Source organism: Notolepis coatsorum (genome assembly GCF_963971535.1).
Source record: "Notolepis coatsorum genome assembly, chromosome: 10".
Taxonomy (NCBI): domain Eukaryota; kingdom Metazoa; phylum Chordata; class Actinopteri; order Aulopiformes; family Paralepididae; genus Notolepis; species Notolepis coatsorum.
Genome location: NC_140174.1, coordinates 126,592,698 through 126,613,187, shown reverse-complemented (window position 1 = coordinate 126,613,187; position 20,490 = coordinate 126,592,698). Strand labels below are relative to the sequence as shown.

Sequence of the window (20,490 nt, the reverse complement as noted above, 5' to 3'; positions counted from 1 at the left end):
AAAGCAATAATCCAGCTGGAAAGGGCTCTGCATTCACCGGTGTAGATTCTCCGGTGCGCGGTACTTCACATTAACTAGGTCGAACTTGACGTTATTCCACTAAGCTCTGACACTTTACTATCTCACCATTAGTAATGATTGATAGTACGCCCTCTATCTCACCATTAGTAATGATTGATATTACCCCCTCTATCTCACCATTAGTAATGATTGATAGTACGCCCTCTATCTCACCATTATTAATGATTGATATTATCACCTCTATCTCACCATTAGTAATGATTGATATTATCATCTCTATCTCACCATTAGTAATGATTGATATTATCACCTCTATCTCACCATTAGTAATGATTGATATTATCATCTCTATCTCACCATTAGTAATGATTGATATTACCCCCTCTATCTCACCATTAGTAATGATTGATATTATCACCTCTATCTCACCATTAGTAATGATTGATATTACCCCCTCTATCTCACCATTAGTAATGATTGATATTACCCCTCTATCTCACCATTATTAATGATTGATATTATCATCTCTATCTCACCATTAGTAATGATTGATATTATCACCTCTATCTCACCATTAATAATGATTGATATTATCACCTCTCTCACCATTAGTAATGATTGATAGTACGCCCTCTATCTCACCATTAGTAATGATTGATATTATCATCTCTATCTCACCATTAGTAATGATTGATAGTACCCCCTCTATCTCACCATTAATAATGATTGATATTACCCCCTCTATCTCACCATTAGTAATGATTGATATTATCATCTCTATCTCACCATTAGTAATGATTGATATTATCATCTCTATCTCACCATTAGTAATGATTGATATTATCATCTCTATCTCACCATTAGTAATGATTGATATTATCACCTCTATCTCACCATTAATAATGATTGATATTATCATCTCTATCTCACCATTAGTAATGATTGATATTACCCCCTCTATCTCACCATTAATAATGATTGATATTATCATCTCTATCTCACCATTAGTAATGATTGATATTATCATCTCTATCTCACCATTAGTAATGATTGATATTACCCCTCTATCTCACCATTAATAATGATTGATATGATCATCTCTATCTCACCATTAGTAATGATTGATATTATCATCTCTATCTCACCATTAATAATGATTGATATTATCATCTCTATCTCACCATTAGTAATGATTGATATTATCATCTCTATCTCACCATTAATAATGATTGATATTACGCCCTCTATCTCACCATTAGTAATGATTGATATTATCACCTCTATCTCACCATTAGTAATGATTGATATTATCATCTCTATCTCACCATTAGTAATGATTGATATTATCATCTCTATCTCACCATTAGTAATGATTGATATTACCCCTCTATCTCACCATTAGTAATGATTGATATTACCCCCTCTATCTCACCATTAGTAATGATTGATATTACCCCTCTATCTCACCATTAGTAATGATTGATATTATCATCTCTATCTCACCATTAGTAATGATTGATATTAGCATCTCTATCTCACCATTAGTAATGATTGATATTATCATCTCTATCTCACAATTAGTAATGATTGATATTACCCCCTCTATCTCACCATTAGTAATGATTGATATTATCATCTCTATCTCACCATTAGTAATGATTGATATTATCATCTCTATCTCACCATTAGTAATGATTGATATTATCATCTCTATCTCACCATTAGTAATGATTGATATTATCATCTCTATCTCACCATTAGTAATGATTGATATTACCCCCTCTATCTCACCATTAGTAATGATTGATATTACCCCTCTATCTCACCATTAGTAATGATTGATATTACCCCTCTATCTCACCATTAGTAATGATTGATATTATCATCTCTATCTCACCATTAGTAATGATTGATATTATCATCTCTATCTCACCATTAGTAATGATTGATATTATCATCTCTATCTCACCATTAGTAATGATTGATATTATCATCTCTATCTCACCATTAGTAATGATTGATATTATCACCTCTATCTCACTATTAGTAATGATTGATTACTACAAGCAGACTACAAGCAGACTACAAAGAGTGACACGTTCAGCCGAACGCACAATTGGAGGGGGGCTCCCCACCCTCCAGAACATTTACTACAAGCGTTGCAAGGGCAAGGCTAAGAGAATCATTAAAGACTCCAGTCACCCGAACAACTGCCTCTTTGAACTGCTGCGGTCAGGCAAGCGATACCGGAGTCTCAAGGCGAGCACAGAAAGACTCAGAAGTAGCTTCTATCCCCAGGCCATCAGGCTGCTAAACGAACAATGAATGAACACTACACAACAACAACCACCAAACGCACATAGCACACACATCCACACGCACACACTCACTTTAAACAAACACACTGTAGCACCCACTCCACACACTTTATAGCACACACCCACTTTAAACAAACACACTGTAGCACCCACTCCCCACACTTTATATTTATGGATGAAGGATTGCACTACAACTCGTACACCTTACTGTAAATTGTACCTAAAATTGTACCTCATCCCATTTCTGCTTTGCACTAGATAGTACTGTACATTAGTACACTGCATAGTATTGTGTATTGTATATTATATGGTAACTCAGAACATTGTACATATGTCTATACCGAACACTGTGACCTCATTTTCTTCTTCTAAATTCATGCTATATTATGTTATTATGTTATTTGATACTATCTTGTCTAGCACAGTCTCTGGAGCGTAACAGTAAGAAGCATTTTGTATGAAAGTATTCTGTACTTCTGTATGACAACTATTAAAGAACTTGAACTTGAACTTGAACTTGATTGATATTATCATCTCTATCTCACCATTAGTAATGATTGATATTATCATCTCTATCTCACCATTAGTAATGATTGATATTATCATCTCTATCTCACCATTAGTAATGATTGATATTATCATCTCTATCTCACCATTAGTAATGATTGATATTACCCCTCTATCTCACCATTAGTAATGATTGATATTACCCCTCTATCTCACCATTAGTAATGATTGATATTATCATCTCTATCTCACCATTAGTAATGATTGATATTATCATCTCTATCTCACCATTAGTAATGATTGATATTATCATCTCTATCTCACCATTAGTAATGATTGATATTATCATCTCTATCTCACCATTAGTAATGATTGATATTATCATCTCTATCTCACCATTAGTAATGATTGATATTATCATCTCTATCTCACCATTAGTAATGATTGATATTACCCCCTCTATCTCACCATTAGTAATGATTGATATTACCCCCTCTATCTCACCATTAGTAATGATTGATATTACCCCCTCTATCTCACCATTAGTAATGATTGATATTACCACCTCTATCTCACCATTAGTAATGATTGATATTATCACCTCTATCTCACCATTAGTAATGATTGATATTACCCCCTCTATCTCACCATTAGTAATGATTGATATTACCCCTCTATCTCACCATTAGTAATGATTGATATTATCATCTCTATCTCACCATTAGTAATGATTGATATTACCCCCTCTATCTCACCATTAGTAATGATTGATATTACCCCCTCTATCTCACCATTAGTAATGATTGATATTACCCCCTCTATCTCACCATTAATAATGATTGATATTACCCCCTCTATCTCACCATTAGTAATGATTGATATTACCCCCTCTTGGCTCTCACTCCGAGCTGCACAGTCATGATTATTTACACGGTGTTATTAATCTCTCTCTCTCTCTCTCTCTCTCTCTCTCTCTCTCTCTCTCTCTCTCTCTCTCTCTCTCTCTCTCTCTCTCTCTCTCTCTCTCCTTTTTCTTTCTCTCTTTCTCTTTTCACAGTCGATTATTTTCATACGGGACCGAAATGGTCTTGGAGAGGAAGTATCTGGCTATATAGACTACTCCCACAAACTCCAAACCCATGATTTTGAACCGTATTTCAGTGGAAAGAGGAGACTTATGCCAAGACCGACGGATCTAAGGTGAGCCTTCCCTCCACACCGTAAAACACGCCGCTCTGGGGCTTTGCGCTGAGCGGCTGAGGGCTTGACGAGATTTGAAGGGTGAGGAAATCTTATTTGGGATTAAAGATCCAGTGTGACGTGAGAGAGAGCGCTGGGTTTGGACGGAGCTCTCTGCACAACAGAGCCTGTGGCTGCTTCTCGCACATACAGCAATAGCCTCTGTGGCTTCGACATACCCGCCAGGACCGGCCTCTTCTTTACACAGATGTAAAACAGATATACACGCTAGCGGGTTTTTAAAAACAAGAAGTGCTGACTCCACGCGGACGAGACAGATGTGATTAGGTTTGGTTTGGCTGATGGGGGTACAAGGAGAGAGGAGGAGGGGGGGGGGGGGGTGACCTTTATCAACACGGTGACAAATGCACTCATATTCATACAACTGATACAGATACATCACTGCCAAGGGGGGAGCCGTTCCAGGACGTCCTCCCACGCCTGAACCGGTGTGAAAAGTAAGATCCTAATATCCCTTCAGTGTGGCAGATACCATCGTTGTTAGTAATTGTGTAACAGCGGAGCTGTGTACATAGAGAGCTGGCAGCAAATGATTGGAACCAAAACCATTCCCGCATTCCACACACGCTCTCGCATAGTAACATATCCCCTACATCTCGGACATGTGCTAGAAATCCCAAGAGGACAAACACACCTGGACAGGGAGGAGAGACGCGTTCCCAAACAACAACCTGACCTCGGTGTGACCATGCCACAGGGCCTAGCTTACATGGTTCTCGTCACACGTTCCCAAACAACAACATGTATGACCTCGTGTGACCATGCCACAGGGCCTAGCTTACATGGTTCTCGTCACACGTTCCCAAACAACAACATGTATGACCTCGTGTGACCATGCCACAGGGCCTTGCTTACATGGTTCTGTTCACTGAATGTACAGTGTTTCAGGGTCCAAACAGAAGGCTCTCAGGGTCCAAACAGAAGGCTCTCAGGTCCAAACAGAAGGCTCTCAGGGTCCAAACAGAAGGCTCTCGGGGTCCAAACAGAAGGCTCTCAGTGTCCAAACAGAAGGCTCTCGGGGTCCAAACAGAAGGCTCTCAGGGTCCAAACAGAAGGCTCTCAGGGTCCAAACAGAAGGCTCTCAGGGGCCAAACAGAAGGCTCTCAGTGTCCAAACAGAAGGCTCTCAGGGGCCAAACAGAAGGCTCTCAGTGTCCAAACAGAAGGCTCTCAGGGTCCAAACAGAAGGCTCTCAGGGGCCAAACAGAAGGCTCTCAGGGTCCAAACAGAAGGCTCTCAGAGTCCAAACAGAAGGCTCTCGGTGTCCAAACAGAAGGCTCTCAGGGGCCAAACAGAAGGCTCTCAGGGGCCAAACAGAAGGCTCTCAGGGGCCAAACAGAAGGCTCTCAGGGGCCAAACAGAAGGCTCTCAGGGTCCAAACAGAAGGCTCTCAGGGTCCAAACAGAAGGCTCTCAGGGTCCAAACAGAAGGCTCTCAGGGGCCAAACAGAAGGCTCTCGGGGTCCAAACAGAAGGCTCTCAGAGTCCAAACAGAAGGCTCTCAGAGTCCAAACAGAAGGCTCTCGGGGTCCAAACAGAAGGCTCTCAGAGTCCAACAGAACATTCTAGAACCAAAGACCAAAACCTCACCGATGCGTCACGACTTCTGGTAAATGTAGTGAATGCATTGTTGTGAACATGGTTTGAACCTGGACCACAGTGCGGTTGGTGGAGGAGAAGGAACGTGGTGGGAAGTGGCTTTCACCTTGTTCACTGCTGGGTGGAGTCCAGACCAGGTGAGTCCAGACCAGGTGAGTCCAGACCAGGTGAGTCATGACCTGAGCATAGAGTCCAGACCAGGTGAGTCCAGACCAGGTGAGTCATGACCTGAGCATAGAGTCCAGACCAGGTGAGTCCAGACCAGGTGAGTCATGACCTGAGCATAGAGTCCAGACCAGGTGAGTCCAGACCAGGTGAGTCATGACCTGAGCATAGAGTCCAGACCAGGTGAGTCCAGACCAGGTGAGTCATGACCTGAGCATAGAGTCCAGACCAGGTGAGTCCAGACCAGGTAAGTCATGACCTGAGCATAGAGTCCAGACCAGGTGAGTCCAGACCAGGTAAGTCATGACCTGAGCATAGAGTCCAGACCAGGTGAGTCCAGACCAGGTGAGTCATGACCTGAGCATAGAGTCCAGACCAGGTGAGTCCAGACCAGGTAAGTCATGACCTGAGCATAGAGTCCAGACCCGGTGAGTCATGACCTGACACCTCTCTGTCTCCCTCCTCCACCTCTCTGCCTCCCTCCTCCACCTCTCTGTGTCTCTTCTCCACCTCTCTGTCTCCCTCCTCCACCTCTCTCTCTCCCTCCTCCACCTCTCTGTCTCCCTCCTCCACCTCTCTGTCTCCCTCCTCCACCTCTCTGTCTCCCTCCTCCACCTCTCTGTCTTCCTCCTCCACCTCTCTGTCTTCCTCCTCCACCTCTCTGTCTCCCTCCTCCACCTCTCTGTCTCCCTCCTCCACCTCTCTGTATCCCTCCTCCACCTCTCTGTCTCTCCTCCACCTCTCTGTGTCCCTCCTCCACCTCTCTGTCTCCCTCCTCCACCTCTCTGTATCCCTCCTCCACCTCTCTGTATCCCTCCTCCACATCTCTGTCTCCCTCCACCTCTCTGTCTCTCTCCTCCACCTCTCTGTCTCCCTCCTCCACCTCTCTGTATCCCTCCTCCACCTCTCTGTCTCCCTCCTCCACCTCTCTGTCTCCCTCCTCCACCTCTCTGTCTCCCTCCTCCACCTCTCTGTCTCCCTCCTCCACCTCTCTGTCTCCCTCCTCTCTGTCTCTCTCCTCCACCTATCTGTATCCCTCCTCCACCTCTCTGTCTCCCTCCTCCACCTCTCTGTCTCCCTCCTCCACCTCTCTGTCTCCTCCACCTCTCTGTCTCCCTCCTCCACCTCTCTGTATCCCTCCTCCACCTCTCTGTCTCTCTCCTCCACCTCTCTGTCTCCTCCACCTCTCTGTCTCCCTCCTCCACCTCTCTGTCTCTCTCCTCCACCTCTCTGTCTCCCTCCTCCACCTCTCTGTCTCTCTCCTCCACCTCTCTGTCTCCCTCCTCCACCTCTCTGTCTCCCTTTTCCACCTCTCTGTCTCTCTCCTCCACCTCTCTGTCTCCCCCCTCCACCTCTCTGTCTCCCTCCTCCACCTCTCTGTCTCCCTCCTCCACCTCTCTGTCTCCCTCCTCCACCTCTCTGTCTCCCTCCTCCACCTCTCTGTCTCCCTCCTCCACCTCTCTGTCTCCCTCCTCCACCTCTCTGTCTCCCTCCTCTCTGTCTCCCTCCTCCACCTCTCTGTCTCCCTCCTCCACCTCTCTGTCTCCTCCACCTCTCTGTCTCCCTCCTCCACCTCTCTGTCTCCCCCCTCTCTGTCTCCCTCCTCCTCCTCTCTGTCTCCCTCCTCCACCTCTCTGTCTCCCTCCTCTCTGTCTCCCTCCACCTCTCTGTCTCTCTCCTCCACCTCTCTGTCTCCCTCCTCCACCTCTCTGTCTCCCTCCTCCACCTCTCTGTCTCCCTCCTCCACCTCTCTGTCTCCCTCCACCTCTCTGTCTCTCTCCTCCACCTCTCTGTCTCCCTCCACCTCTCTGTCTCCCTCCTCCACCTCTCTGTCTCCCTCCTCTCTGTCTCCCTCCTCCACCTCTCTGTCTCCCTCCTCTCTGTCTCCCTCCTCTCTGTCTCCCTCCTCTCTGTCTCCCACCTCTCTATCTCCCTCCTCTCTGTCTCCCTCCTCTCTGTTTCCCACCTCTCTGTCTCCCTCCTCTCTGTCTCTCTCCACCTCTCTGTCTCCCTCCTCTCTGTCTCCCTCCTCCACCTCTCTGTCTCCCTCCTCTCTGTCTCCCTCCTCTCTGTCTCCCTCCTCTCTGTCTCCCTCCTCCACCTCTCTGTCTTCCTCCTCCACCTCTCTGTCTTCCTCCTCCACCTCTCTATCTCCCTCCTCCACCTCTCTCCCTCCTCCACCTCTCTGTCTCCCTCCACATCTCTGTCTCCCTCCTCCACCTCTCTGTCTCCCTCCTCTCTGTCTCCCTCCTCCACCTATCTGTCTCCCTCCTCCACCTCTCTGTCTCCCTCCTCCTCCTCTTTGTCTCCCCCCTCCACCTCTCTGTCTCCCTCCTCCACCTCTCTGTCTCCCTCCTCCACCTCTCTGTCTCCCTCCTCCACTTCTCTGTCTCCTCCATCTCTCTGTCTCCCTCCTCCACCTCTCTGTCTCCCTCCTCCACCTCTCTGTCTCCCTCCTCTTTGTCTCCCTCCTCCACCTCTCTGTCTCCCTCCTCCACCTCTCTGTCTCATCCACCTCTCTGTCTCCCTCCTCCACCTCTCTCCCTCCTCCACATCTCTATCTCCCTCCTCCACCTCTCTGTCTCCCTCCTCCACCCCTCTATCTCCCTCCTCCACCTCTCTGTCTCCCTCCTCCACCTCTCTGTCTCCCTCCTCCACCTCTCTGTCTCCCTCCTCCACCTCTCTGTCTCCCTCCTCTTTGTCTCCCTCCTCCACATCTCTGTCTCCTCCACCTCTCTGTCTCCCTCCTCCACCTCTGTCTCCTCCACCTCTCTGTCTCCCTCCTCCACCTCTCTGTCTCCCTCCTCCACCTCTCTCTCTCCCTCCTCCACCTCTCTGTCTCCTCCACCTCTCTGTCTCCCTCCTCCACCTCTCTGTCTCCCTCCTCCACCTCTCTGTCTCCCTCCTCCACCTCTCTCTCTCCCTCCTCCACCTCTCTCCCTCCTCCACCTCTCTGTCTCCCTCCTCCACCTCTCTGTCTCCTCCACCTCTCTGTCTCCCTCCTCCACCTCTGTCTCCTCCACCTCTCTGTCTCCCTCCTCCACCTCTCTGTCTCCCTCCTCTTTGTCTCCCTCCTCCACCTCTCTGTCTCCCTCCTCCACCTCTCTGTCTCCCTCCTCTCTGTCTCCCTCCTCCACCTCTCTGTCTCCCTCCTCCACCTCTCTCCCTCCTCCACATCTCTGTCTCCCTCCTCCACCCCTCTATCTCCCTCCTCCACCTCTCTGTCTCCCTCCTCCACCCCTCTATCTCCCTCCTCCACCTCTCTGTCTCCCTCCTCCACCCCTCTATCTCCCTCCTCCACCTCTCTGTCTCCCTCCTCCACCCCTCTATCTCCCTCCTCCACCTCTCTGTCTCCCTCCTCCACCTCTCTGTCTCCCTCCTCCACCCCTCTATCTCCCTCCTCCACCTCTCTGTCTCCCTCATCCACCCCTCTGTCTCCCTCCTCTCTGTCTCCCTCCTCCACCTCTCTCTCCCTCCTCCACCTCTCCCTCTCTCTCTACCTCTGGTAGGGCTTCATCCTCCACCTCTCTTGAGAACAGACTAGTATAGATAGTAGTAATAAACCGTTTTGAAGTCACAGGGAAAAGGAAGCAATAAGCAAAAAAAGATGTTCCGATATTTTCATCTATCTATCTATCTATCTATCTATCTATCTATCTATCTATCTATCTATCTATCTATCTATCTATCTATCTATCTATCTATCTATCTATCTATCTATCTATCTATCTATCTATCTATCTATCTATCTGTCTATCTGTCTATCTATGACTTCTCTTCCTATATATATATACATTTACATTTACATTTAGTCATTTAGCTGACTCTTTTATCCAAAGCGACTTGCAAGTTCTGTACGACAAGTCATCAGGAAGGGTACAACTCAGCTGAGTAACAATGTTCATCAAAGTGTTGGGTGCTACACTTCTACAGTGTAGGTTAGTTTGATGACCCTCCCGGAGCTCGGATATGCGTAGGTCTGAGGCGGCCAGAAGATGCAGAGTGTAGGGGTCTTGAGGGTGTGTAGTTAGAGACCATTAACCGGAGGTAGGCGGGAGCCGTTCCCTTCGCCGCACGATATGCCAGGTCGAGGGCCTTGAAGCAGATTCGTGCGGCAATGGGGAGCCAGTGCAGGTCCCTAAGAAGTGGGGCGACATGGGCCGACTTCGGTAGGTTTGAGATTAGGCGGGCCACTGCATTCTGAATGAGGACTTATTTTCATATATATATATATGTGTTTATACCATTTTCCCCCCTGACTCTCTTTTCCCTTCCCCCAACGCCCCCCTCAGCCCTCCCTTCTGACCCCTCCCACAGCCCCCCCCCCCCTCTCTGTGGGGAACAGTAACACAGTACGTGTGGTGCCACTAAGAGGGAGCAGATGCTGGAACTGCTGCCCACTCACTGCTCAAACCTCCTGCTCTAACCCCAAGATTAACCCCTTTAGAGAGAGAGAGAGAGAGAGAGAGAGAGAGAGAGAGAGAGAGAGAGAGAGAGAGAGAGAGAGAGAGAGAGAGAGAGAGAGAGAGAGAGAGAGACAGAGAGGAGAGAGAGAGAGAGGAGAGAGAGAGAGGAGAGAGAGAGACAGAGAGGAGAGAGAGAGGGAGAGACAGAGAGGAGAGAGAGAGGGAGAGACAGAGAGAGGGAGAGACAGAGAGGAGAGAGGGAGAGACAGATAGAGAGAGACAGATAGAGAGAGAGAGGGGGGGAGAGAGAGAGCATTTGCATTTTCCCTGAGAGGCGAACACAGGAGTTACGAAGACCAAGCATATGAAGATGATTTTTTTTTTTATTATGGACTGGTATTTGTGTATTATGGACTGGTATTCTGAAAGTGTTTTCACGGTGAGGAAAACAGACATTGTCTTGGAATACTACTGTAGAATAATGAGACGAAATGAAGAAGACGTCAACTCTGTCCTGTGGAATCTCATTTAGTCCGAACTGTCAGCGAACTGTATGGATGCACAGATCAAAATAACGGTACACATGGCTGGTAGTTTGTGGCTAGAAGGTCTCTCTGGTCCCCCGGACTGCCTGCCAAAACTGCACCATGTAGCTTTAAATTGTGATGTTGGACCTCGAGCCCTATTCCCTACTCATACATGATGATGTCGGAAGGCTCAGCACAATCCAAAAGTTCTGGACTTACCCTTTAAGTAAGGATTAAACCAATGAAATAACTCTATTTTTAGCTGCTCTATAACTCGCTCTGTTGGTTGGTTGGTCGGTCGGTCGGTCCACAAACATGTGCCCACCCTCTAGCGGCCACCGTTTCACCCTATGAGGCTGAGATCTGGCATGGAGGGGGGGGGGGGGGGGGGTGTATGTGTGGTGTGTGTGTGTGTGTGTGTGTGTGTGTGTGTGTGTGTGTGTGTGTGTGTGTGTGGTGTGTGTGTGTGTGTGTGTGTGGTGTGTGTGTGTGTGTGTGTGTGTGTGTGTGTGTGTGTGTGTGTGTGTGTGTGTGTGTGTGTGTGTGTGTGTGTGTGTGTGTGTGTGTGTGTGTGTGTGTGTGTGTGTGTGTGTGTGTGTGTGTGTGTGTGTGTGTGTGTGTGTGTGTGTGTGTGTGTGTGTGTGTGTGTGTGTGTGTGTGTGTGTGTGTGTGTGTGTGTGTGTGTGTGTGTGTGTGTGTGTGTGTGTGTGTGTGTGTGTAAAAAAACAAGCGGACATCGTAGGAATGCTAACCAAGCAGGCATGGTAGGAATGCTAACCAAGCAGGCATGGTAGGAATGCTAACGAAGCAGGCATGGTAGGAATGCTAACCAAGCAGGCATGGTAGGAATGCTAACCAAGCAGGCATGGTAGGAATGCTAACGAAGCAGGCATGGTAGGAATACTAACCAAGCAGGCATGGTAGGAATGCTAACCAAGCAGGCAGGTAGGAATGCTAACCAAGCAGGCATGGTAGGAATGCTAACCAAGCAGGCATGGTAGGAATGCTAACCAAGCAGGCAGGTAGGAATGCTAACCAAGCAGGCATGGTAGGAATGCTAACCAAGCAGGCATGGTAGGAATGCTAACGAAGCAGGCATGGTAGGAATGCTAACGAAGCAGGCATGGTAGGAATACTAACCAAGCAGGCATGGTAGGAATGCTAACCAAGCAGGCATGGTAGGAATGCTAACCAAGCAGGCGAGTAGGAATGCTAACCAAGCAGGTGGGTAGGAATGCTAACCAAGCAGGCATGGTAGGAATGCTAACCAAGCAGGCGGGTAGGAATGCTAACCAAGCAGGCATGGTAGGAATGCTAACGAAGCAGGCATGGTAGGAATGCTAACCAAGCAGGCAGGTAGGAATGCTAACCAAGCAGGCATGGTAGGAATGCTAACGAAGCAGGCATGGTAGGAATGCTAACCAAGCAGGCAGGTAGGAATGCTAACCAAGCAGGCATGGTAGGAATGCTAACGAAGCAGGCATGGTAGGAATGCTAACCAAGCAGGCAGGTAGGTATGCTAACCAAGCAGGCATGGTAGGAATGCTAACCAAGCAGGCATGGTAGGAATGCTAACCAAGCAGGCATGGTAGGAATGCTAACGAAGCAGGCATGGTAGGAATACTAACCAAGCAGGCATGGTAGGAATGCTAACCAAGCAGGCAGGTAGGAATGCTAACGAAGCAGGCATGGTAGGAATACTAACCAAGCAGGCATGGTAGGAATGCTAACCAAGCAGGCATGGTAGGAATGCTAACCAAGCAGGCAGGTAGGAATGCTAACCAAGCAGGCAGGTAGGAATGCTAACCAAACAGGGACAGTAAATCGGAACATTTTGAGTTTTGTGACAGTTTCATGCAAAGTACTATTTCTCACTTCTTTTATTCAAACTCAGGCACAGGATGACAAGATATTTGATCTCATGAGAGATGCACAGGATGACAAGATATTTGATCTCATGAGAGATGCACAGGATGACAAGATATTTGATCTCATGAGAGATGCACAGGATGACGAGATATTTGATCTCAGAGCGAGATGAGAGATGCACTGCCCATGCCAGTTCTGTGTAAATATCAGGTATTGGCAGATACAGAGTACTGATGCAATCCATCCACTTTTCCTAAACAGTATACCGTAAATCCTCTAATAGTGGAGGGTAAATAGAGGACGGGCCTCTAATAATGGACGGGGGTTTGATACGTGCAGACAAAACAGGCCGGCTTCCTATACAAGGTCGAGATAAAGAATGAGATAAACTCTTGCCAATGCAAATTAAGTGCTGCCTCTTTCTACCGTTCTCTCTACCGTTCCCTACTCTCACTTCGTTGGCATTAGCGTTAGCATGTTGTCATAGCTAGATCTGTGGTGTCGGCTGGATGACATTGGCTTCGTTTGCAAACGTTAGTTACCGTTCGCTATCTATATGGCGTTGGCAGGCGGGGCTGGCGTTGTCCAGTTGACATTACAGATCATGATGGCTATGATAGCGTTAGCTAAAGCTATTGCCTGCATGTTATTTATCAACTCGATTCGACTCAGGTAGAGTCGAGAAGGTACCACACGCTAAATTGTCCCCGGACCCCGCAACCTATAGACAGTTCCAACTTCAGTGTGTGAATTACGTTAATCCACCACAGTTTCACAATTTCTCAACTGCACTCAATAGTATTTAAATACCAATGTTAGTCTAAATAAATGTAGACAGACAATGGGCCTCATTCAACAATACTCTCTTATTATTTTTCTTATATTCTTGCTTACCTGTCTTAAGAAAAGCCACCGCCACATTCATCAAGCCGTTCTTAAAGTCCAAATCTGTTCTTACCCAGGTTTTTTGAATGGTGAATCCCACTCATTCTAAACTGGATGCGCATTCTCGCGCAAGTCATTTGCATACAGAGACACGCCTCTCGGGCTCATTATAATACGAGAGCCGTGGGTCTGCATCGGATCCCCCGGCCGTATTCAAGTGCTGGATCGCTTTGCGATGGATCAAAATTAGATAGGAATCAAATGTATTGTCATCATAGAGCACCTATAGCTATATAGTGGAATATACTGTATTAATATAGTAATAGTTGGCTAGTTGCGCATAGTAATAGTTGGCTAGTTGCGCGCTTCTGGCCACCTCCCGCTGTGTGCGCATACACACATACTGTATACAGTACATGCAAAATGAATCGTTCCAGCAAAGTACTGTAGGCTTTGTCAATAATGAAGAAAGACTGTGCGTTGTCAAGAGCCAATCGCACAGGTTGCCACTCATCTGGCTCTGCAAATAGATCTAGAGTCTGAATATCTCCGCATATATGACTGGCAGTGCGCATATACAGTGCGTGCTCCAAGTCAAACTGGATGACACATCTCTCTCAAATCCATTCTGAGAACGGAATGCAGTGCCCGCGACGCGGGTCTTGATTGATTGATTGATTGGAAATTGTATTAACCTGTTCCACCCCAGGTGAAAATCTGCATAAAATGTATACCTAGGTAAATAGAATATTGCTCCACTTCTACAAGGGCTATTTGCATATTCTTGGTATCTAGGAACATCTATGGACCTCAATGAATGTATTCTCAGTGTCATAAATATTGTGTCTATTACTAGGCTTGCTTAAATTCTGATGAAACAAAGGAAAATATGAATTATGATTTTTCTTTTCATCTTTGACAGTGAATAAAACCATGATAATAATGACCAAACTTAAAAAACTGCCACTGAGCTCATTCAGTACCCTCTTGAGATCATGTGTACAAAAGATCTAAGGAAATTAATAAAGGGAAGATGATCAAATTGAAGGTTTTGTATATACAGTACTGAATTCTCCCATCCGGACCAATGCCATTTGAAATATTATTATAGAATATAGAATATATGCTTATACATTACCTTATTATAGCCAATTCGCACATTTATATATATATATACATATAGTATCTTTCAAATGGCCGAGTTCAATTTGGATATAGTATCACCAGGCGTGCATAATAACATATACTGATATTTAATGTAATCGACTGTACTTTTTTATTTCTCCCACAGTGTAATCATTTTGTAACTAATTTCAGATCTAATTATTCCTACATGATTACAATAGTGTGGAGAAACTGACTGCGTTTCAATATTTGTCAAAAACGTTACCTTTTGTAGCTTATTATCGCGAATCATAACAATTATTGATATGATTCATTCAGAACGCTGAACTTTGAACCACCATAGCGGACCACAGGAAGTGTAGATTGGAGAAATTCCAACACTGGCAGATAGCTAGCGAGGCCCTCTTCAAAATGGCCGCAAAAAGATTCCAATTCCGATCGTTCAACATTTTCATTTCCGCTTCCGGGTCAAATACGCGAGTGGAAAATAAAAGCTTAAAATGATATAAACTCACTTTTAACCTATTGCTAAACTATTGCCAACCTAACGTTTTACATTCTACATGTATTTGTGACATAGTAGTGATAATAATACTTGAAAACGTTTGATTTTAAAAACGTTAATTTATTGCATCACTCATAAAAATATTAATATATGATAATAATGTCAAAAAGGGGTCGGTACCGTCCCGAACTATCTTATAAATGGCCTTTTTCAGTGTTTAGCATTGTTTCCTAGCTATGTGGACTTATATTAATATGATCTATGTCTCTAATTCTCATATTGGCGCATTCTTCCAATTCTCCTCTCACAATATTCACCCTCACTGAACTGAGTCATCTGAAAATGTGCTGATCTGTGATGTCAGAGAGACACCGCTGCATGATGATGTTCAGGCGAAGCAGAACCATTACCATTGTGGTTGGAGCCCAGGCTCAAAACGGCTTAAGATCTTGAGGTCGAAAAATGCTGTTTTTGAGGACTTGATTAGAAATACAAAACAATGAATTAAAAAAAAATTAAAATTACAGAGGTGTTCCATAAACTCACAGGAATTGTGTAAAAGTGCCCAAATAGTGAAAGAAATAGTAAAATAGTTCCCCTTTAACAGATTGCAGAATGGGTACAATACAGTACAGCTCAATACACACAATTGTTAAGGGGATGGAGACCAGAGAAAGACTTTCGTCTTGTTTACATCAGGGTCCCCCATTTTCAATTCATCATAACATATATGACATACATGACATACAGATAGACAGTACTGCTACATCTATACATTTATGACGTACCAGATCTACAAATACAGTATTGTTTGTGATACAAAAAGAGTAAAAAAAAAAAGAGAGTATATACATTTGATGTAGAAACTGTACATTGGAGGAGGTGGGGGGGGGTAGGTGGGGTGGGGTGGGGGGGGAACTGTACATTGGAGGTGGTTGGGTGGGTGGGGTGGGGGGGGGGGGGGGGGGTGGGTAGGCGGGTGGGGGTAACTGTACATTGGATTATCGACGAAACCTACTTGGTCCAAGAAGAGGGTCTTGTGTGTTACTGGGTTTAAGTCAGTTGTTTATTTATTTATGTTTTACTGTTTGCATACGAGGTGGTCCGCAAATGTTCTTGATAACAATCTAGTGGTCCGCATAAAACAGAAGTTTGGAACCACTGATAGATGATCTCTAAATATGCGTTCTATGCTACGTATACAGTACTGCATATCTGTATGTCATGTCATAAATGTCATGATATATATCTATTCTGTATATCTGTATGTTGTGTATGTCATAAATGTCATTATGAATTGAAAATGGGGGACCCTGATGTAAACAAGACGAAAGTCTTTCTCTGGTCTGCCTCCTTAACAATTGTGTGTATTGAGCTGTACTGTATTGTACCCATTCTGCAATCTGTTAATAAAATCTTCAATCAATCAATGGCCTGGGCGGCCAGAGCATAACTGTTCTAACAGCAATATATAATCCATTTCAGACAGAACGCACGCAATAAGTTATAATAATTATTATTATTATTATTGAAAAGTTCTGTATTTTTAAAGTCGTATTTGGGGATAATTAACCAATGGTAGGCTTTTTTTTCTTTTTTTTGGGGGGTACGAATTTCTTATTTTTCGGTAAGAGTGCTCTCGACCACTCTTTAAACCATTAAACCATGCAACCATATTAGGAGCATGTATTAAATCATGTTACCAGATTAGGAGCATGGATTAAACCATGCGACCAGATTAGGAGCACAGACTAAACCATGTGACCAGATTAGGAGCATGGATTAAACAGTTTGAGCATATTGGGAGCATGAATTAAACCATGTGACCAGATTAGGAGCATGGATTAAGGCTTCAATGTTAAGGTTAAAGTTCAAGTTAAGGTTAGGGTTAGGGTCAGGTTAAGGTTAAAGTTAAGGTTAGGGTTAGGGTTAATGTTAAAAGAAAACTCCAACATTTTGGGAAATTAGCTTATTTGCCATCTACCCTGGAGTTAGACAAGAAGATACAGACCTTTTTTCTTCTCTGTGCATGCAGTAGGAGTAGGAAGATGCGCACCGTTAGCCTAGCTTAGCGTTAGCGTCAGTCACTGGAAGTAGGTTCCTCCATTAGCCTAGTTCCCAACGTCTTCCTACTCCTACTGCATGCACAGAGAAGAAAAATGTATGTATCTTCTTGTCTAACTCCAGGGTAGATGGCAAATAAGCAAATTTCCCAAAATGTTGGAGTTTTCCTTTAAAGTTAGGGTTAATGTTAAAGGTAGGGTTAGGTTACATTTACATTTACATTTAGTCATTTAGCTGACGCTTTTATCCAAAGCGACTTACAAGTTCTGTACGACAAGACAGCAAGAAGGGTACAACTCTATCAGCTGAGTAACAATGTTCATCAAAGTGTTGCGTGTTACAGTGTAGGTTAGTTTATTAGGACAAGTGCATGACAGTAAGGTTAGTCAGGGTTAGATCTTTTTTTTTTTTTTTTTTTATTAATCATTTCAGATAATGGTTGAAGAAGTGAGTCTTTAGTCGACGGCGAAAGATTGGACGGGATTCGGCTGTCCTAACTGGGATGGGTAGTTCATTCCACCATTGTGGGGCAAGGACTGAGAATAGGCGGCTTCTCTTTGATGACCCTCCGGGAGCTTGGATAGGAGTAGGTCTGAGGCGGCCAGAAGATGCAGAGCGTAGGGGTCTTGAGGGTGTGTAGTTAGAGACCATTGACCGGAGGTAGGTGGGAGCGGTTCCCTTTGCCGCACGGTATGCTAGGTCGAGGGCCTTGAAGCGGATACGTGCAGCAATGGGGAGCCAGTGCAGGTCCCTAAGAAGTGGGGTGACATGGGCCGACTTCGGTAGGTTTGAGATCAGGCGGGCCGCTGCGTTTTGAATGAGTTGAAGAGGCTTGGTGGCAGTGGCCGGGAGGCCAGCTAGCAGTGCGTTGCAGTAGTCGAGGCGGGAGATGACTGTTGATTGGACGAGGAGTTGGGTGGCTTCTTTTGTCAGGAAGGGGCGTATCCTTCTGACGTTGCTCAGGAGGAATCTGCAGGTTCTGGTTGTCGCTGCGATGTGAGCAGAGAAGTTCAACTGGTCGTCGAGGACAACACCAAGGTTCTTGGCGGTCGGGGACGCGGTCACAGCTGCATTCTCGACTGTGATGGAGAGGTCGGTCAGGGGGGAGGATTTGGCCGGCAGGTGGAGCAATTCTGTTTTGCTTAGGTTCAGTTTGAGGTGGTTGGTCGTCATCCAGGCGGAGATGTCGGACAGACAGGCCGAGATCCGCTCAGAGACGTGGATATCTGAGGGAGGGAAGGAGAGGAAGAGTTGAGTATCATCGGCATAACAATGATATGAGAAGCCATGAGACGTGATAATGTTACCCAGTGATTTAGTGTAGAGGGAGAAGAGAAGGGGTCCTAGGACCGAGCCCTGGGGGACACCCGTCCGGAGGGGGCGGGTGGCCGACAGAGTCCCTCTCCATGACACTTGGTAGGAGCGGTCGTTGAGGTATGATGTCAGCCATGTCAGCGCAGATCCAGCCACTCCCATTCCTGCGAGGGCCGCGAGGAGGATCTGATGGTTGACTGTGTCGAAGGCTGCAGATAGATCTAGGAGAATCAGGACAGAGGAGAGGCCTTTCGCTTTTGCTAAGTGAAGTGCCTCTGTGACCGCAATGAGGGCCGTTTCTGTGGAGTGGCCAGTCCGGAAGCCAGACTGATTGGGGTCTAGGAGGTCATTCTGTAAGAGATAAGCAGTAAGTTGGTTGGATACAGCACGTTCAAGTGTTTTAGAAAGAAAGGAGAGAAGAGAGACAGGACGATAGTTGGCTATGACGGTAGGGTTCAGGGTTTGTTTTTTTATGAGGGGCGTGACTCTGGCTTGTTTTAGGGAGGTGGGGGACCAGGGTTAATGTTAAAGTCAGGGTTAAGGTTAATGTTAAGGTTATGTGTCGTTATCCCACAGATAGGCAGCTCCCTACCTCCAGCATCGTTGATGTGTATTTAATGTCCCCCATCTGTTCATGTACTCAGCTCCCTCCTCCTCCTCTGTCTCCAGAAAGGTCCTGGACAGGCCGAGCAGACAGTAGATAGAAGATACTAGTTGGTTGGTTAGGGTTAGAAGTTGTGACACGCTGTCTAAAAGGAGATGTTTTAACACCAAGCCGCCTCTTCTTTACACTGATGTTTGCTACGAGGAGAATGATTTATTTAACGCCTCATGTATCTGGTTTGGGAATATTATCCAATCAATCAATCAAATGTATTTGTATAGCACATTTAAACATGACACTTGTCAACCAAAGTGTTTTACAGTGGGTCGCGTAGCAAAAAATAAATAAAATACTCCTGAAGTATAAATAAACAACCAGCAGACAAACAAAGAAACAGAACAACACGTCAAAACAAACAAGGCAAGAGTCAGAGTGAGTCAGGGAAGGCTAAGGAATATAGGTGAGTTTTGAGCTTAGATTTAAAAGACTCGATGGAGGGGGCAGATTTGATGGACGTGGGGGTGCTGTTCCAGAGGTCAGGGGCTGCGGCAGCAAAAGCATGCCCCGCCCGCCCCTAGACTTGAAGTTGGACCTACGGGTGGTTAGGAGACCCTTATCAGCAGATCTGAGGACCCTGACGTTGGTATAGGGCAGTGCTTCTCAAACTTTTTCTGTCAGGCCCCCCTTTGGCGGACCAAAATATTTTGGGCCCCCCCCCCCCCCTCGCCGCAACAAAATAGTCATGAAATGGGCCATGTTTAAATTTATTGAAATAACACCAATATCGTGACCTTTCAAATTGACAACACCTTCCCTCGCGAGAGCCAAGTTCAAGTTCCAAGTTTCTTTAATAGTTGTGATACAGAAGTACAGAATACTTTTATACAAAATGCTTCTTACTGTTACGCTCCAGAGACTGTGATAGACAAGATAAGTATGAAATAAAATAGTATAGCATGTAAATTAGAAGTAAAAAAAGAGGTCACAGTGTTCAGTATAGACATATGTACAATGTTCAATGCAGAATAGAAGTAACTGAGTTACCATATAATATACAATATACTATGCAGTGTACTAATATACAATACGTTATAGTGCAAAGCAGAAATGAGATGAGGTACAATTTAGGTACAATTTACAGTAAGGTGTACGAGTTGTAGTGCAAATCCTTTATCAATAAATATAAAGTGTGTTTAGGTGATCTAAAGTGTGGAGAGTGGGTGCTACAGTGTGTTGTTTGTTTAAAGTGAGTGTGTGCGTGTGGATGTGTGTGCTGTGTGCATTTGATGGTTGTTGTATAGTGTTTATTGTTCATTGAGCAGC

The 20,490-nt window shown here is 45.4% G+C and overlaps 1 protein-coding gene across 1 annotated transcript in view; it reads left to right on the top strand.

Moving 5' to 3' along the window:
* Positions 1–20,490, top strand: part of cfap299 (cilia and flagella associated protein 299) — a gene marked incomplete at its 5' end in the record, with an annotated part of 334,969 nt that overhangs the window by 289,647 nt on the left and 24,832 nt on the right. Inside the window, one exon of the mRNA XM_084323181.1 lies at positions 3,904–4,046. Coding sequence (XP_084179307.1) covers positions 3,904–4,046 — 143 coding nt within the window. The remainder of the gene's footprint in view (positions 1–3,903; positions 4,047–20,490) is intronic.